At 41.1% G+C, this 16,159-nt stretch overlaps 1 protein-coding gene across 5 annotated transcripts in view; it reads right to left on the minus strand.

Annotated features, from left to right (window-relative positions):
• ADRA1A (adrenoceptor alpha 1A) overlaps window positions 1-16,159 on the minus strand; it is a 131,868-nt gene that overhangs the window by 114,176 nt on the left and 1,533 nt on the right. For all 5 annotated transcript variants that reach the window (XM_037812749.1, XM_037812746.1, XM_037812747.1 and 2 more), the window contains exon 2: window positions 14,565-16,108. In XM_037812749.1, the coding sequence (XP_037668677.1) occupies window positions 14,565-15,447 (883 nt within the window). In that variant the 5' untranslated portion in view covers window positions 15,448-16,108. The remainder of the gene's footprint in view (window positions 1-14,564; window positions 16,109-16,159) is intronic.

Consider the following 16,159-nt stretch of genomic DNA (forward strand, 5'->3'; position numbering starts at 1 on the left):
TGCTATGAATATCAGTGTGCAAATTCTGTTCAAGTCCCTGCTTTCAATTCTTTTTGGTATAATACCTAGAAGTGGCATTACTGGATCATATGGTAATAATACACTTAACTTTCTGAGGAATCACCAAACTATTTTCCATATCGCCTACCCCATTTTACATTTCCAGCAACAATGAAGTGTTCCTATTTCTCCACATTCTGAACAACACTTATTTATTTATTTAATTTTGTTTTGAAATAAATTCAAACTTACAGAAACAGTTGCAAAAACAGTACAAAACCCATGCACAGAACTCCAGCATACCCCTACCCCCCTCCCTCAATACTCCAATCCACCAACTTAAACATCCTGTCACACCACCTTTTCTTTCTTTCCCTCCCTCCCTCCCTCCCTATCATCCATCATCTATTGCTCTGTCTTCTGAACATATGAGAGCAAGTTGCACACATCCTTGAACTGAACAACACATTATTTTCCATTTCTTTAAAAGTAGCCATTCCGGTGGGGGTGAAATTATATCTCATGGCAGTTTTTATGTACATTTCCCTTGTGGCTAGTGATATTGAGCATCTTTTCATGTGTTCATTGACAATTTGTTTATCTTACTTGTTAGAAATGTCTACTCATGTGTTTTGCCCGTTTTTAATTAGGCTGTTTATCTTTTTGTTGATGAGTTGTAAGATTTCTTCATATATTCTGAGTAATAAACCCTTATCAGATATGTGGTTTACAAATATTTTATCCTATTCTGGGGATTGTCATTTTACTTTCTTGATAAAGTCCTTCGAGGCACAAAAGGTTTTAATTTTGTTGAAGTCCCATTTATCTATTTTTCCTTTTGTTGATCATGCTTTTGGTGTAAGGTCTAAAAAACCTAGTTTAACTGAAGGTCCTGATGGTGCTTGCTTCCCTATGTTATCTTTTACGATGTTCATGGTTTTGATTCTTATATTTAGATATTTGTTCCATTCTGAGTCAATTTTGTATATGGTGTGAGGTAGGGGATCACCTTCATTCTTTGGCAGATAGATATACAGTTTTCCCAACATCATTTTCCAAAGAGACTATTCTTTTCTCCATAGACTGGACACGACACCCTTGTCAAAAATGAATTTGCCATTGGAAGGTGTATTTATGAACACTCAATTTGATTATATTGATCTAAATGACAGTCCTTGTGCCAGTACTATGCTATTTTATTTATAGTATATGCCAGTTTGGATGTATTATGTCCCCCCCAAATCCTTGTTTTTTTGATGCAATCTTGTGTGGGCAGATGTATTAGTGTTATTTAAGTTGGAACCTTTGGATTACGTTGTTTCCATGGAGATGTGTGACCCACCCAACTGTAGGTGATAACTCTGATTGTATAATTTCTATGGAGGTGTAGCCCTGACCCTTCAGCATGGGCCTTGATTAGTTCACTGGAGCCCTATAAAAGCTCAGACAGAAAGAGCTCACTGCTAGCTGCATCTGAGAGACACATTTTGAAGACAGCCATTGGAAGCCAACACTGACATTTTGGAGAGCGCCATTTTGAAACGCAACCTGGGAGCAAGCAGATGCAAGCCATGTGCCTTCTGAGTTAACAGAGGTTTCCCAGATGCCAATGGCCTTTCTCCAGTGAAGGCACCTGATTGTTGATGTCTAACCTCAGACACTTATGGCCCTAAGACTGTAACTGTGTAACCAAATAAACCCCCTTTATAAAAGCCAATCCATTTCTGGTGTTTTGCAAAACAGCAGCATTAGCAAACCAGAACACCGTAGCTTTGTAATATGTTTTAATTTGGGGAAGTGTGAGTCCTCCAACATCGTTCTTCTTTTTCAGGATGGCTTTGGCTATTTCGGATCCCTAACACTTCCATGTGAACCTGATGATTGATTTTTCCATTTCTGCAAAGAAGGCTTCTAGAATTTTGATTGGGATCACATTGAATTGTAAATCACTTTGAGCAGAATTGACATCTTAACAATATTTAGTCTTCCAATCAATGAACATTTATTTAGGTCTTCTTTGATTTCTTTTAGCAATGTCTTTTCTGTGTACAAGTCCTTTACATCCTTGGTTACATTTATTCCTACATATTTAATTCTTTTAGTTGCTATTTTAAATGGAATTTCTTTCTTGATTTCTTCTTCTTCAGACTATTCCTTACTTGTATATAGAAATACTACTGATTTTTGTGTGTTGATCCTATACTCTGCCACTTTGCTGAATTCATTTATTAGTTCTAGTAGCTATGCTGTGGATTTTTCAAGATATTCTATAAATGGGATCATATCATCTGCATATAGGGAAAGTTTTACTTCTTCCTTTCCAATCTGGATGCCTTTCATTTCTTTTTTTGCCTAATTGTTCTGGATAGAACTTCTAGTACAATGTTGAATAACAATGGTGAAACTGGGCACCCTTGTCTCATTCTCAGTCTTAGAGGGAATTCTTTCAGTCTTTCAACATTGAGTGTGATTCCAGATGTGGGTTTTTCATAGATGCCTTTTATCACATTGAGGAAATTTCCTTTTATTCCTAGTTTTCTGAGTGTTTTAATGAAGAAGGGGTGCTGGATTTTGTCAAATGCCTTTTCTTGCATAAATAGGGATGATCATGGGGTTTTTGTGTTTCATTCTATTAATGTAGTGTATTACATGAATTGATTTTCTTATGTTGAACCACTCTTGCACACCTGGCATAAATCCCACTTGAAAATGGGGTATAATTTTCTAATGTACTGTCGGACCCAGTTTGCTAGTATTTTGATGAGAATTTACAGTTGGGAAATTCTGTTCTGGTATTTCAGCATTACATAATGATGCTGACTTATTGCTTTTAGATAAATACACTTCCTCATATTAAAGAAGTGTCTTTCTGTAGCTTACAGAACAATTTTATCAATAATCCCATATGTTTGATGTGTTGTGTTTTCATTTCATTTGCCTTGAGATATTTCTTAACTTCTAGGAATTGTGGGAAGGTGGCAGAGTAAGAAATTCTAAGCACCATTCCTTCTACCAGAACAACTCTTAAAGAGGAAGGAACTGTCTGAATAAACTATTTTGAAACCCCAAAGTCCAGTAGAATATTGGGTATCAATAACAGAGAGGAGTGGAAGGAAGAGGCTGACAAATTACAGTAAAACCAGTAAATTGCTCTCTCCACATGGTAGTTACCAGTGCCTAATTCTCACAGCAGGCGGTAGTGGGACTGGCCCTTGGCATAGCTAGCAGGTACCAGAGAAGGACATAAAAACCCACTTCTCCAAGATCCAGAGTGAGGTATGGACAAATCACTGACCAATGCTTTTGACTGGCTACATCAGATTGCTGGGGGCCCAGCACTGAGGCCATTGCTCCCACCCACCCTGGACCAAAGTGGTGGACGAGACTTAAGACATGTGTTTATGCAGAATTGCAGAGGACAGCTGAAGGCTATAATGACTGTGCAGGGGCTGGGTCAAGAAAGTGCAGCTTTTGTGAGCCATGGAAAATGCTCCTGGTGCCTTTAAGGCCCATCACTTAGCCCTTACCCAGAGCAGTTTTGGCCTGACAGCACTCCCTTTGTAGGTCTGTGGTCTTGATCTGGCTGGGAAAGAATGATTTGGGAAACTCCACTGTAGTGTGTTCCTTCCCAGAATTTGCCCCCCAGGCAAAAGTAGCATGAGACAAGGAAAGCAGTCTAAGAAGCAACTGAGGTAGATGGCCTGGGAAAAAGGTTTACCTACTTCAAATCAGGCAGTGGAGGGAAAAGGAGATCTTCTGGGAAGATCATGTTCTTAAAACTGATCTGCTCCTGTGGATGTAAACCTATTATGGGTGGGACCTTTCAAATAGTTTATTTCAGTTGAGGCATACTCAGGGTGTGTCTTAATCCTCTTACTGGAGTCCTTTATTAGTGGATGAAATTCAGAGACAGAAGACAGAAAAACAGAAGCTGAAAGAGAAGGACACGGAAGCTGAGAGAGAAAACCACAGAAGCAGAGAGGAAATCACAGACAGAACAGCCCAAAGGTTAAAGCAACAAGAAGAGAAGGGAGAGACCAGCAGATGCAGCCACTTGCCTCACCATCTGACAGAGGAGTCTGGATATCATCCTGATGATGCCTTGATTTGGACATTTTCATGGTCTCAGAACTGTAAGCTTGTAAACTAATATATCCCCATTGTAAAAGCCAACCAATTTTATGGTATCTGCATTTCAGCAGCTTTAGCAAACTAAAACATGAAAGGATCAACAAAAAACCAAAGCCGGTTCTTTTAAAACATCAGTGAAATTGACCATCTTTTATCTAGAGTGAAGAAGAAAAAGAGAGAGGACACAAATAACTAAAATTAAAAAAGAAAAGGAGGGCATTACTACAAATCCAACTGAAATACCAAGGACTATAAGAGGATACTATGAAGAACTGTATGCCAAAAAATTAGATAATGTGGGATGAAACAGACAAATTCCTAGAAATACACAAACTACCTACACCGATTCAAGAAGAAATAGAAAATCTCAACACAGCAATAACTAGTAAAGAGATTGAATCAGTAATCCAAAACCCCCCAACAAAGAAAAGTCCAGGACCAGATGGCTTCACAGGGGAATTTTACCAAACATGCCAAGAAGAATTAACAGCAATCTTGCGCAGACTCTTCCACAAAATCGAAGAGGGGAGAACATGCTCTAATTCATGCTCTGAGGCTGTGCTGTTTTGAATCTGTTATGTAGCCCATAAAAGGCCATGGTCTCTTAATCCATCCCTGTGGGGGCACAACTATTATTGGGTGGGACCTTCTGCTTAGGTTGTTTCCATGGAAATGTGACCCACCCAATTCAAGGTGGGTCTTAATCCTTGGAGAGAGAGAGAGAGAGAGAGAGAGAGAGAGAGAGAGAGAGAGAGAGAGAGGAGAGAGAGGGAGAGAGAGAGATTGAATTAGAAAGAAAAACACTCTGGGAGAAGCAAAAAGGACCCACAAGAGAATCTGAGACATAAGCCAGAGATGTTTCAGAGAAAGCCATGGGAACCAGGAGCTAAACCCAGGAGAGAAGGACCAGCAGACTCTGCCCATGTGCCTTCCCATGTGACAGACGAACCCCAGATGCCATAGGCCTTTGTTCAGAGAAGGTATCATCCTGTTGATGCCTTAATTGGGACAGTTTCATGGTCTTAGAACTGTAAATTTGTGAACTATTAAACCCCCATTGTAAAAGTCAATCCATTTCTGGTATATTTTGTCCCAGAAGCTTTAGCAATCCAAAATAGAGGCCAACATTATTCTTATACCAATGCCAGTTAAAGATACTGCAAGAAAATACAATTACAGACCAACATCTCTGATGAATATAGATACAAAAATCCTCAGCAAAATACCAGCAAACTGAATTCAACAGCACATAAGAAGAATTGTACACCATGATCAAGTTGGATTTGTCCAAGGTATACAAGAGTGCTTCAGCATAAGAAAATTAATTAATGTAATAAATCACAATGACAGAATAACGGACATAAACCAAGTGATCATCATAATTGATGCAGAAAAGGGTTTTGATTAAATCCAGCACCCATTCTCTATAAAAAGACTTAGAAAACTATGAATAGTAGGAAACTTCCTCAACATTATTAAAGGGCATCTATGAAAAACCCACAGCTAACATTATGCTCCATGATGAAAGACTGAAATCTTTCCCTCTAAGATCAGGAACAAGAGAAAGATGCCCCTGGTCACCACTATTATTTAGCACTGTATCAGAAGTTCTACCCAGAACAATTAGGCAAGAAAAAGAATTAAATGGCATCCAAATTGGAAAAGAAGATGTAAAACTTTATTTGCAGATGACATGATCCAATACACAGAAAGCCATAAAAAAATCCACAACAAAGCTCCTAGAGCCAATAAATTAATTCAGCAAAGTGGTGGGGTACAAGATCAACACCTAAAAATCAGTGGTGTTTATACAGACAAGCAATGAACAATCAAAAGAAGAAATCAAGAAAAAATTTCATCTAAAATAGTAATTAAAAGAATTAAATATCTAGAAATAAATCTAATCAAGGATGTAAAGGACTTGTACACAGAAAACTACAAGCTATTGCTAAAAGAAATTAAAAAAGACCGAAATAAATGGAAAGATGGTCTATGCTTATGGATTAGAAGACTAAATATTGTTATGATATCAGTTCTACCCAAAGTTACTTAGAGACCAACACAATCCCAATCAAAAGCCTTCTTTTCAGAAATGGAAAAGCCAATCATCAAATTTATATGAAAGTGTAAGTGGCCCTGCATAGCCAAAGCCATCTTGAAAGCAAAGAATGAAGTTGGAGGACTCATTTTTCTCAGTCTTACAATCTATTACAAATCTGCAGTAATCAAAACAGCATGATACTGGCACAAGGACAAACATATAGACAAATGGAATCGATTCAGAAATCAACCGTCACATTTATGGGCACAGATTTTTGACACGGGAGCAAAGGCCACTCAATTGGGAAAGAATAGCCTTGTCAACAAATAGTGAGAAAACTGTTTCTCCATCTGCAAAAGAATTAAGGTGGACCCCTGCCTTACACCATTGTTCTAGTTTGCTAATGCTACCCTTTTGCAAAACACTAGAAATGGATTGGCTTTTATAAAGGGGGTTTGTTTTGTTACAAAGTTACAGTCTGAAGGCCATAAAGTGTCCAAGGTAAGACATCAACAGTTGGGTACCTTCACTGAAGGATGGCTGTTGGTGTCCAGAAATCCTGTTAGCTCAGAAGGCACGTGGCTGGTGTCTGCTTGCTCCCAGGTGGGGTTTCAAAATGGCATTCTCCAAAATGTCTCTGTAAGCTCCAGCTCCTCTCTCAGCTCCTGTGCATTCTTCAACGTGTCCCTCTTGACTGTAGCTCCTCTTAAGAATGTCTCTCTCAGTTGCTCTTGGGACGTTTGTCCTCTCTTAGTTTCTGCGGAGCAAAAGTCTGCTTTCAATGGCCGTCTTCAAACTGTCTCTCATGTGCAGTTAGCCATGAGCTACTTCTATCTGAGCTTTTATAGGGCTCCAGTGAACTAACCAAGGCCCATGCTGAATGGGAGGGGCCATGCCTCCATGGAAATTATCTAATCAGAGCTATCACCTACAGTTGGGCAGGTCACATCTCCATGGAAACAACCTAATCCAAAGTTTCCAACTTAATCAACACTAATAGGTCTGCCCACACAAGACGGCATCAAAGATAATGGTGTTTTGGGGGACGTAATACATTCAAACTGGTACAACCAAATACAAAAATCAACTCAACAGGGATCAAAGACTTAAATATAAGAGACAGATCTATAAAACTCCTAGAAGAAAACATAGGGAAGCATCTTTAGGATCCTGTATTAGCAATGGTTCCTTGGACCTTATGCCCAGAGAAAAAAAAATTAGATAAGAGATTCATTAAAACTAAAAAAATTGGTGCATCAAAGGATTTTATCATGAAAGTAAAACAATAACCTACACAATGGCAGAAAATACTTGGAAACCACAGATACAAGGGTTTAATATCTACAATATATAAAGAAATTCAACTCAAAAACAAAAGACAAACAATCCAATTAAAAAATGGGCAAAATAACTGAATAGACATTTCTCCAAAGAAGATACACAAATGGCCAAAAAGCACAAGAAAAGATGTTCAACATCATCAGCCAAGAGGGAAATGCAAATCAAAACCATGACATACCATCCCACACCCACTAAAATGCCTACTATTTAAAAACACAGAAAATTACAAGTGTCGGAGAGGATGTGGAGAAATAGGAACACTCATTCACTGCTGGTGGGAATGTAAAATGGTGTAGCCTCTATGGAAAACAGTTTGGCAGTTCCTCAGAAAGTTAAGGATAGAATTACCATGTGATCTGGCAATCCCAATTATGGGTACATACTTAGAAGAATTGAAAGCAGGGACTTGAATAGATATTTACACATTGATATTCATAGTGGCATTATTCACTATTGCCAAAAGATGGAAGTAACCCAAGTGTCCATCAACTGATGAAAAGGAAACAAAATATGGCATACATACACAGTGGAATATTTTTCAGTCCAAGAAAGTAATGAGGTTCCGATGCATGCGACAACACGGATGAAACTTGAAGGCATCATGTTGAGTAATACAAGTGAGACACAAAAGTATCTATATTGTATGACCTGACTGATTTTTTAAAAATTAAAATAGGAAACTCACAGAGAAAAGAATCTAGAATTCAGGTTGCTAGGGGAAGTGGTGGGGATAGGGAAGAGGGAGTTAAGGCTTAAAATGTACAGAGTTTCTCTTTGGTACAATGGAAAAGTTTTGGCAATGGATGGTGGTGATGATAGCACAACAATGTGAACATGAAAAACAGCACTGAATTATATATTCAAATGTGGTTAAAAGGGGAAATATATGCTAGTTGAATAAAACTTTTTTTTAGAAATTACATGGGAAATCTTACAACTCAAAAACAAAGAGACAAATACCCATTTAAAAATGGTAAAAAGGCTTAAACAGACATTTCTTCAAAGAAGATACACCAATGAAAGCATAAGAGAAGATGCTTAAGATTAGCCATTAGGGAAATGAAAATCAATACCACAATGCCACACCATTTCATGCCCATAAAATGGCGGCTGTTAAAAAAAATAACAGAAAATAATAAGTGTTGGAGAAGATGTAGAGAAAAAAAGATATTTCCTAATTTCCCTTGTGCTTACTTCTTTGACCCACTGGTTGTTTAAGAGTGCATTGCTAAATTTCCACATTTTTGATTTTACAGTTCCCCATATTACCTATATGGTTACCTTTACCACAGGTTTTTATTTCTTTATGCCACTCCCCCTGTCTAGCGTTCTTTCGTTTCAGTCTGAAGAACTCCATTTAGCATTGCTTATAGGGCAGGTTTATTGGTGAGGAACAACCTCAGCTTTTGCTTATCTGGGAATATCTTAATCTCTCCCTCATTTTTTAAAGAATGTCTCCCAGGATATAAAATTCTTTGTCGGTAGTTATTTTCTTTCAGCACTTTATTTCTTCTTCCCACTGCTTCTTGCCTCCATGGCTTCTGTTGAGAAATCAGCACTTACTTTTACTGGGATTCTCTTATTCGTAACTCCTTGCTTTTCTCCTGCAGCTTCAGAATGCTCTCCTTTTCCTTGACTTTGGACAGTTTGATTGCTAAGTGTCTGGCCATAGTTCTCTTTGAGTTTACCCTGTTTGGGGTTTGCTGGGATTCTTGAAAGTGCATCCTCATGTCTTCTGTGAAATTTGGGAAGTTTTCTGCCATTATTTCCTTGAATATTCCTTCTGCCCCTTTCTCTCTTCTCTTTATGTATACATGGTATGCTTGATGCCATCCCACAGGTTTCTTAGAATCCATTCACTTTTTTTCATTTTTTCTTCTTTCTGATCCTCAGACTAAATCATTTCAATTGCCTTGTCTTCAAGCTCACTGATTATTTTATTTTATTTTATTTTTTTCTTTTGCCAGCTTCAATCTTCTGTTGAAACCCTTGTGGAAGTTTGGAGCTGTTATGTACCCCAGAAAAGGCCATGTTCTTTTAATCCATTCCTGTGGGTGTAGCCCTGTTGTGGGTAGGACCTTTTGATTAGGTTATTTCAGTTGAGGCCTGTCCCAGGGTGGGTCTTAATCCTTTTACTGGAGTCCTTTTTGAGAGGATAAAAGACAGAAAAAGCCAGGGAATCTAAGAGATGAAATTGAGAGAAGCTCATGGAAAAATCCTCAGAGAAGCTGAGAGACAAGACACACCCACAGAAGCGGAGAGAGGAAGCCACTGAAGCCAAAAGCTGAACGCAATCAAACCCAGGAAAGAAGGACCAGCAGATGCTGGCCATGTACCTTCCCATGTGACAGAGGTGTCCCAGATGCTGGCGGCCTGTCTTCAGAGTCCATGTATTGTCCTGTTGATGCTTTGAGTCGGGACATTTTCACAGTCCAAGAACTGTAAATTGTAGTTAATAAATTCCCATTGTAAAACCCAACCCATTTCTGGTATATTGCACTCTGGCAGCTTTAGCAAGCTGAAACAACCCTCCTGGGAATTTTTTACTTTAGTTCCTGCGGTCTTCAACTCCAGTATTTCTGTTTCATTACTTTTAAAAATTTTCTATCTTTATTGAGATTCTCATATTGTTCACTCATTGTTTTTCTGTTATCTTTTAGTTCTTTCTCTGTCTTCCTTTATGTCTTTGATCATATTGAGGATCTTTTTTTTTTTTTTTTTTTTTTTTTGGAAGTCTTTGTGTGGTATGTTCAGAGTTTGGTCTTCTTCATTGACGGTTTCTGGATTTTTTTGCTTCTTCCTTTGGATGGGCCATCATTTCCTGTTTCTTTGCTGGTCTTGTAACTTTTTGTTGCACAATGCACATTTTAATATATTAAAGTGTTAACTCCGGGATTTAGTCCCTCAGCTGTCTGTTCCTTAAGTTTGTATCCAGATAATGATATAACAGGGATTTCTTTGAAAGCCGGGAGCTAACAAAAACAAACCAATGTAAAAATATCTTTGCAAACTGGCTCTGCATTGGCTTGTGCCCCCTTCAAACTTTAACCCTCTCATCAAGAAGATCAGCCCAAGGAAAAAATGTTAAAGACAGGTTCTTCTCTTCCTTTTTTGAACTTGCTTCTTGTCCTGGGCTTGTGCTTGCTGGTGTCCTTAGGAAATGTATTTATAAGAAATAAATGCCCCCTCTACTCCCTATGAAACAGACTTTCCTAAGTGCTGTATTGTATGATTTAAAGGAAGTAATCCTTTGCTCCAGACTTCTTCAATTTAATTGTTTCTTATCTGTTTTAGCTGGCTGCAAGATGCTTCTGCCTGTAGGGCAAGTTCCGGGAGGGTGAGCCAGAAAAGAGTTTCCTCCTTCAGTTTTTCAAGCTGCCATCTGACAGACAGGCACCAACACACAGGCACTGCAGTGTGCTCAGTGTGCTCTCACCAGAACAGGGCCAGGGATGCACAATGGATGTGCATGTATGCGGTACACTGCACTGGGATGGGAGAGGGGCCAGCAAGGGTGATACGAGCTTCTATCATTTTTAAAAGCTGTGTTTCCTTGATTTTTCACTTGCCCAGTTACTGCAACCCTTTAACTGTTTTCCGGAGTTCTGAGGAAATTGGTTCTGTCAGTTTTTGCTTGTTGTTCAAATATTCTTTGGGGGAACTGCACCCTGGAGCATCTTGCTGCTATCTTGGTCCTTTGTGCTCTCTATTCTCTCAGTAAATTTTGCTGAATGAATGAGCAAATCATTTTCTTCCTCACTGTTTCTACCTGATAAAACCCTTGTCAGCTCTACCTTCACCAAAAGACCCATCTAGAATGCATTCTCTCCTCCATCACCGTGCTGTCTCCTGTCCTTCATAAATGTGGTGCCCCTTCAGCCCTTTCTTTCTGATGGTCTCAGACATCCAAGGGCATCCACATCTCATGTCAGCATCTGTCTGCTGATAGATCAGTAATGACCTGTCAGCCTATGAATTCTGACAGGATTAACTGCTACTGCCATCTGCTCTATGTTAGGCACTATGCTAGGCAACTGGTATTTGTTACTTTCCCGATTTTATGAAAAATAAGGCCTAGGCTTGAATCTCAAGTCAACACTTTTTCCTCCTGAGCACACTGTCTCTGGGACTAGTGTGCTCTGGACAAAAGGATAAAATTGGCAAAGACCATTCACATATTTCAGGCATCAGATCCTCCCTGTGAAGGACATTTGTACCCTTCCTTGTCAAAAATTTTGAAAGCTAAAACCTTCATATTTTCGATATTCATCTCCATAATCAAACTTCATTTTTAAAAACACTCACTCCAAGTTATAAATGGCTAATAACAATCTCAAATGTGACACCCACCCACATACCCACCTACTCAATAGGTTCTGAGTTTTAACCAAACACTTAGGAAGCAGAAAGGAAAAGAGATTAGCAAGATTTGACTTGGTAGCATGCAAACCAGATTCCTACCTGCACTTACACTATTCAGTCCAGCAACAAGCTCAGCCTTGGTGGGGAGGAACCTGGGAAGGAGGGAGGAATGGAGACAAAGAGGAGACAGTCTTCTCACCAGGTAGAGGAGGCATCTTTGTGACGAAGTTCAGTGGTACCCACCTGGTTATCCTGGGCAGGTTCCCTTTAGCATGCAGGTGCTTCACCTCTCAGCTTTGTAGACCACACTCATCTCTGCCCCTGGTTTCAGTTTCTAATTCCACTGTTCTCTAGCAGCCTAGAGCACACTGATACTCTCTCCTTCCTAAGAAAGTACTTGTCATACTTAAAAGCTCATGTCCCTTGAACACGCTAATACAATGACATATTTAATTTTCTGTAAAGAGTTGAGCACTAACCTATGACTTGTAATAATTGCTCACAATTTGTCTCTTTATCTAAATTATGAGGCTCTTGTTGCAGGGGAAGGTGTTTTATTCATCTTTTTATTCTCACTGTCTAACATAGTGCCAGGTACTTATTATACAGCCACTATATGCTGGAAAAGAGATTCTCTTACTCATTTGGTGTCAAGAGGAAACTGTGGGCCACAGATTTGTGGGTTTGGGGATCTTCTGTCCTATTAGCAGCCCAGTAGGACACTGTTAACCAAATGTTTTCAATTTCCCTCCTATTACGCTACCCTTACTAGGATTCAAATCAAGCCCACTGATTCCAAATGCTCCTGTCTTACCATGATGTCGCTCCACCATAACATCTTCACCTTAACATTACTAACTCTCTTAGGGACCAGCTCCAAGAGGGAGGCTATAATTAAATCACAGCATCCACCTTCCCATAGAGGACATCAGGACCCAGCCCATCAACCCTCTTGTGCCTGTGTTGTCAGTCACCACCGGAAATCCCAGACTCCCAGGTCACCTATCATTCCCTGACTCTTTCTACCATCTGACTTTGTATGTCCCCTAATCTGATCCAGTTTTCTGTCCCATCACAAACTTGTCAAGTGAATGGATGAATGAGTAAATGTGCAAACTTCAGGAGGAAGTTAAGAGATGGAATGCAGATAGGGAGATAAACAGGCAGTAGCTCAGGCAGAGCATTATAGAAATAAATTCAAAGCTGTGATGTACTTCCAGGAGCAGAGCAAGCAACAATGATGGACACAGTCGAAGTTCAGGGAGTGGGCTGAGAAGGACCTCTTAAGCAGCAGTGTTGGACAGAAATTTCTACAATGATAGCAATGTTCTATATTTCTGCAGTCCAAAGCAGTAGCCACTAGCCACCTGTGGCTCTTGAGAACTTGAAATGTGGTGAGTGGGACCAAAAATTAATTTAATTTAATTTTATATTATTCATTTGCATTTGCATTTAAATAGTCACATGTGTCTGTTGGCTATGGTATTAGCCAGTGTAGTTCTAGGGCCTAAAGATTCCTCTCTCCCCACTTGTGGTTTCAAGATGCTAATGCACATCTCACTGAGTTGTTGAAAGAAGTGATGAAGTAAAGTGCTTGGTAAAATGTCTGGAACATAGTTGGCACTCAAAAATAATAGCTGTTATTATACAGAGTTGCAAATTAAAAGTACTTTAAGTACATGCCATTAAATTGGGTCCTAAAGTCTTGGAAAATGACTTTTAATCAGTTTTATCATGACTTTTTGTTGCTAGTAGGTAACCAATGTGTGGATCTATATATTTGAACTCACAAACTAAAAATAGCCAACAACTATTTTGCAATTTCATTGAAGGCCTTTTAGAAAAGGATGACTATTCCAACTGGATCAGTTTGCTGCTACTCACAAGGAGCTAATTAGTTTTGACAACAGCTAATTTAGCATCTGCAAAAATTGGATTTGTAACATTATTGTATTATTTTTAAACAGTGTCATCTGCAACTTCCCAGATGATTTTGGATAAGCATTGTGTTTGTTTTCATACTTACTATTAAAACAAAAGATTAAGTATTTACATATTGGAAACAGTATGATGAATTCTTTAGGGTTTAAATTGGTTTGGAAAAAAAATCATTCTTTTTTCTTCCCAGTAGTGGCTCACCATACTTTCTTCCATACAGAATCCAGAAAATAAAATGAGCATAGATTATGAACATAAGCAGATCATTATAATTAGGCCTTATGAATAATCTAATCTAAACATAAAATTACACATTTGTCCGGAATAAGTATGGTGATTATTTTAAGGCCAAGAGAATTCAAAATTCATAGCAGAGGTTAAAGTGGCATTCCACAGTCGCACTTAAGAAGTACCTGCTGAAAGACTTGATAGAGGCAGAATGTATTTAATTTAAACACAGGCTTAAAGGCATTAAGCAACGTTGACTTTCTTATTAAGGAGACCAATTAATCTGCATCAGTTGGAAGCCACTTTACAGTATTTGAAAAAGTTCTTTAGATCATACTACAAATGAACTGCAGTAGAAAAAGAATGAAAATTCAGTTACAAGGGAGACTTTCCAACCTATCCCTAGCTTTGCTGTGCGAAACGCAGGTCCTTCCTCTTTCACCCCGACTGTGAGTTTGGGGTAGCAAAAGGGGAAGAGGGTGAAGACCCCTAAGTACTAGGATGAGGTGTTGTAAGGACTTACCAATTGGCATCACTAAGAAAAAAGGCAGCCAGCAGAGAACGAAGCAGCCCACCACGATGCCCAGAGTTTTGGCCGCTTTCTTCTCCCGGGAAAACTTGAGGAGCCTCACGGAGAAGTGCGTCTTGTGTTTGGCAGTAGACATCCCGCCGCCCCCTTCGGGGGCATTTTTGCGATGGATGCGCAGCGTCACCTGCTCCGAGTCCGACTTGTCGGTCTTGAGGCCAGACCTGAGGCCCCGGCTCTCCCTCTTAGCTACCACGTAGACCCGGCAGTACATGACTAGGATGATGGCCAGAGGGACATAGAAGGAGCCCAGCGCTGAGAAGAGGACATAGCCCGGCTCCTCGGTGATCTGGCAGATGGTCTCGTCCTCCGGGGCCGGCTGCCGCCAGCCGAACAGAGGCCCTATGGAGATGACGAGGGACAGTGCCCAGACGCAGAGCAGAGCCATGACACCCCTCCTTTGGGTCACGATGGTGGGGTAGCGCAGCGGGTAGCTCACGCCGATGTAGCGGTCGATGGAGATGATGCAGAGTCCCATGATGGACGCGGTGCAGCACAGGACGTCCACCGCCGCCCAGATATTGCAGAAGACCCTGCCGAAGGCCCAGTAGCCCAGGATCTCGAAGATGGCGGAGAAGGGCAGCACGGTGGAGGTGAGCAGGAGGTCGGCCACGGCCAGGTTGACGATGTAGTAGTGAGTGACTGAGTGAAGATGCCGATGGCAGGCCACGGAGAGGATCACTAGGATGTTCCCCAGCACCCCGAAAATGATGAGGCCCCCCAAGATCACCCCGAGCAGAATGGCCTTGGAAATGTTCACCGGTGCCGGCGGGTGGGTGCAGTTGGAGCTGTCGGATGCATTTCCGGAGAGAAACACCATGGTCCTAGCCGGGGGCCGGGCGAGGTGCCGCTCTCGAGGGCCACCCCCGGGCGGGGTCGGAGGAGGGAGCGAGGGAGCAGGGAGTCAAAGGGTCTAGGCTCGCGGAAGTCCTGCCCGCAGAGTTTGGCTGGGGGTGTGAGAGAGAGCTCCGGTGGAAAGCAACCCCAGCCAGTCCTGGTAATCCTCAGAAAGCCACGCAAAGGGGCAGGGCATTAAAGACGACATAGCCAGAGACATGCGGGGCTGCCCGTGGACCCTCTCCAGCCGCTGCGCTGGGCCGGGGCCCTAACTCCTTCCCTACCCGAGGCTTGACTCGAAGTTCGAGGAGGCGCTTGCAAAATGTAATCCAAGAATTACGGGAGTCCGCTTTTCTGCACTGCCTGATTCTGCATTCTACATTAATTCGGAATTCAAATATCCAGCGCCAGTCTCTTCCTCCAAACCGATCACAACTGTGGCTCTGCCTTCGGAGCTCAAAGGCGGGACTCTGCGCCTCTGGGCGCTGCTCCCGGACCGCAGTTAGGGACCCTCTGGCTGTCCCGCCACTGCAGAGGATGAGGCTTCTGCTAGATCCAGATTCTAGGCGGACCGGCGGGGGAGCTTGAGCGTGAAATGTTTGCCCAGACCGCGGCGGCGGCGGAGCGTCGTTGCCCGCGTCCTCCTGAAAGAGCCCAAAGAGAAAGGATGAGTGTGAGCCAGGTGCCCTGGGGAG

The sequence above is a fragment of the Choloepus didactylus genome, chromosome 20, assembly GCF_015220235.1.
Source record: "Choloepus didactylus isolate mChoDid1 chromosome 20, mChoDid1.pri, whole genome shotgun sequence".
NCBI lineage: Eukaryota > Metazoa > Chordata > Mammalia > Pilosa > Megalonychidae > Choloepus > Choloepus didactylus.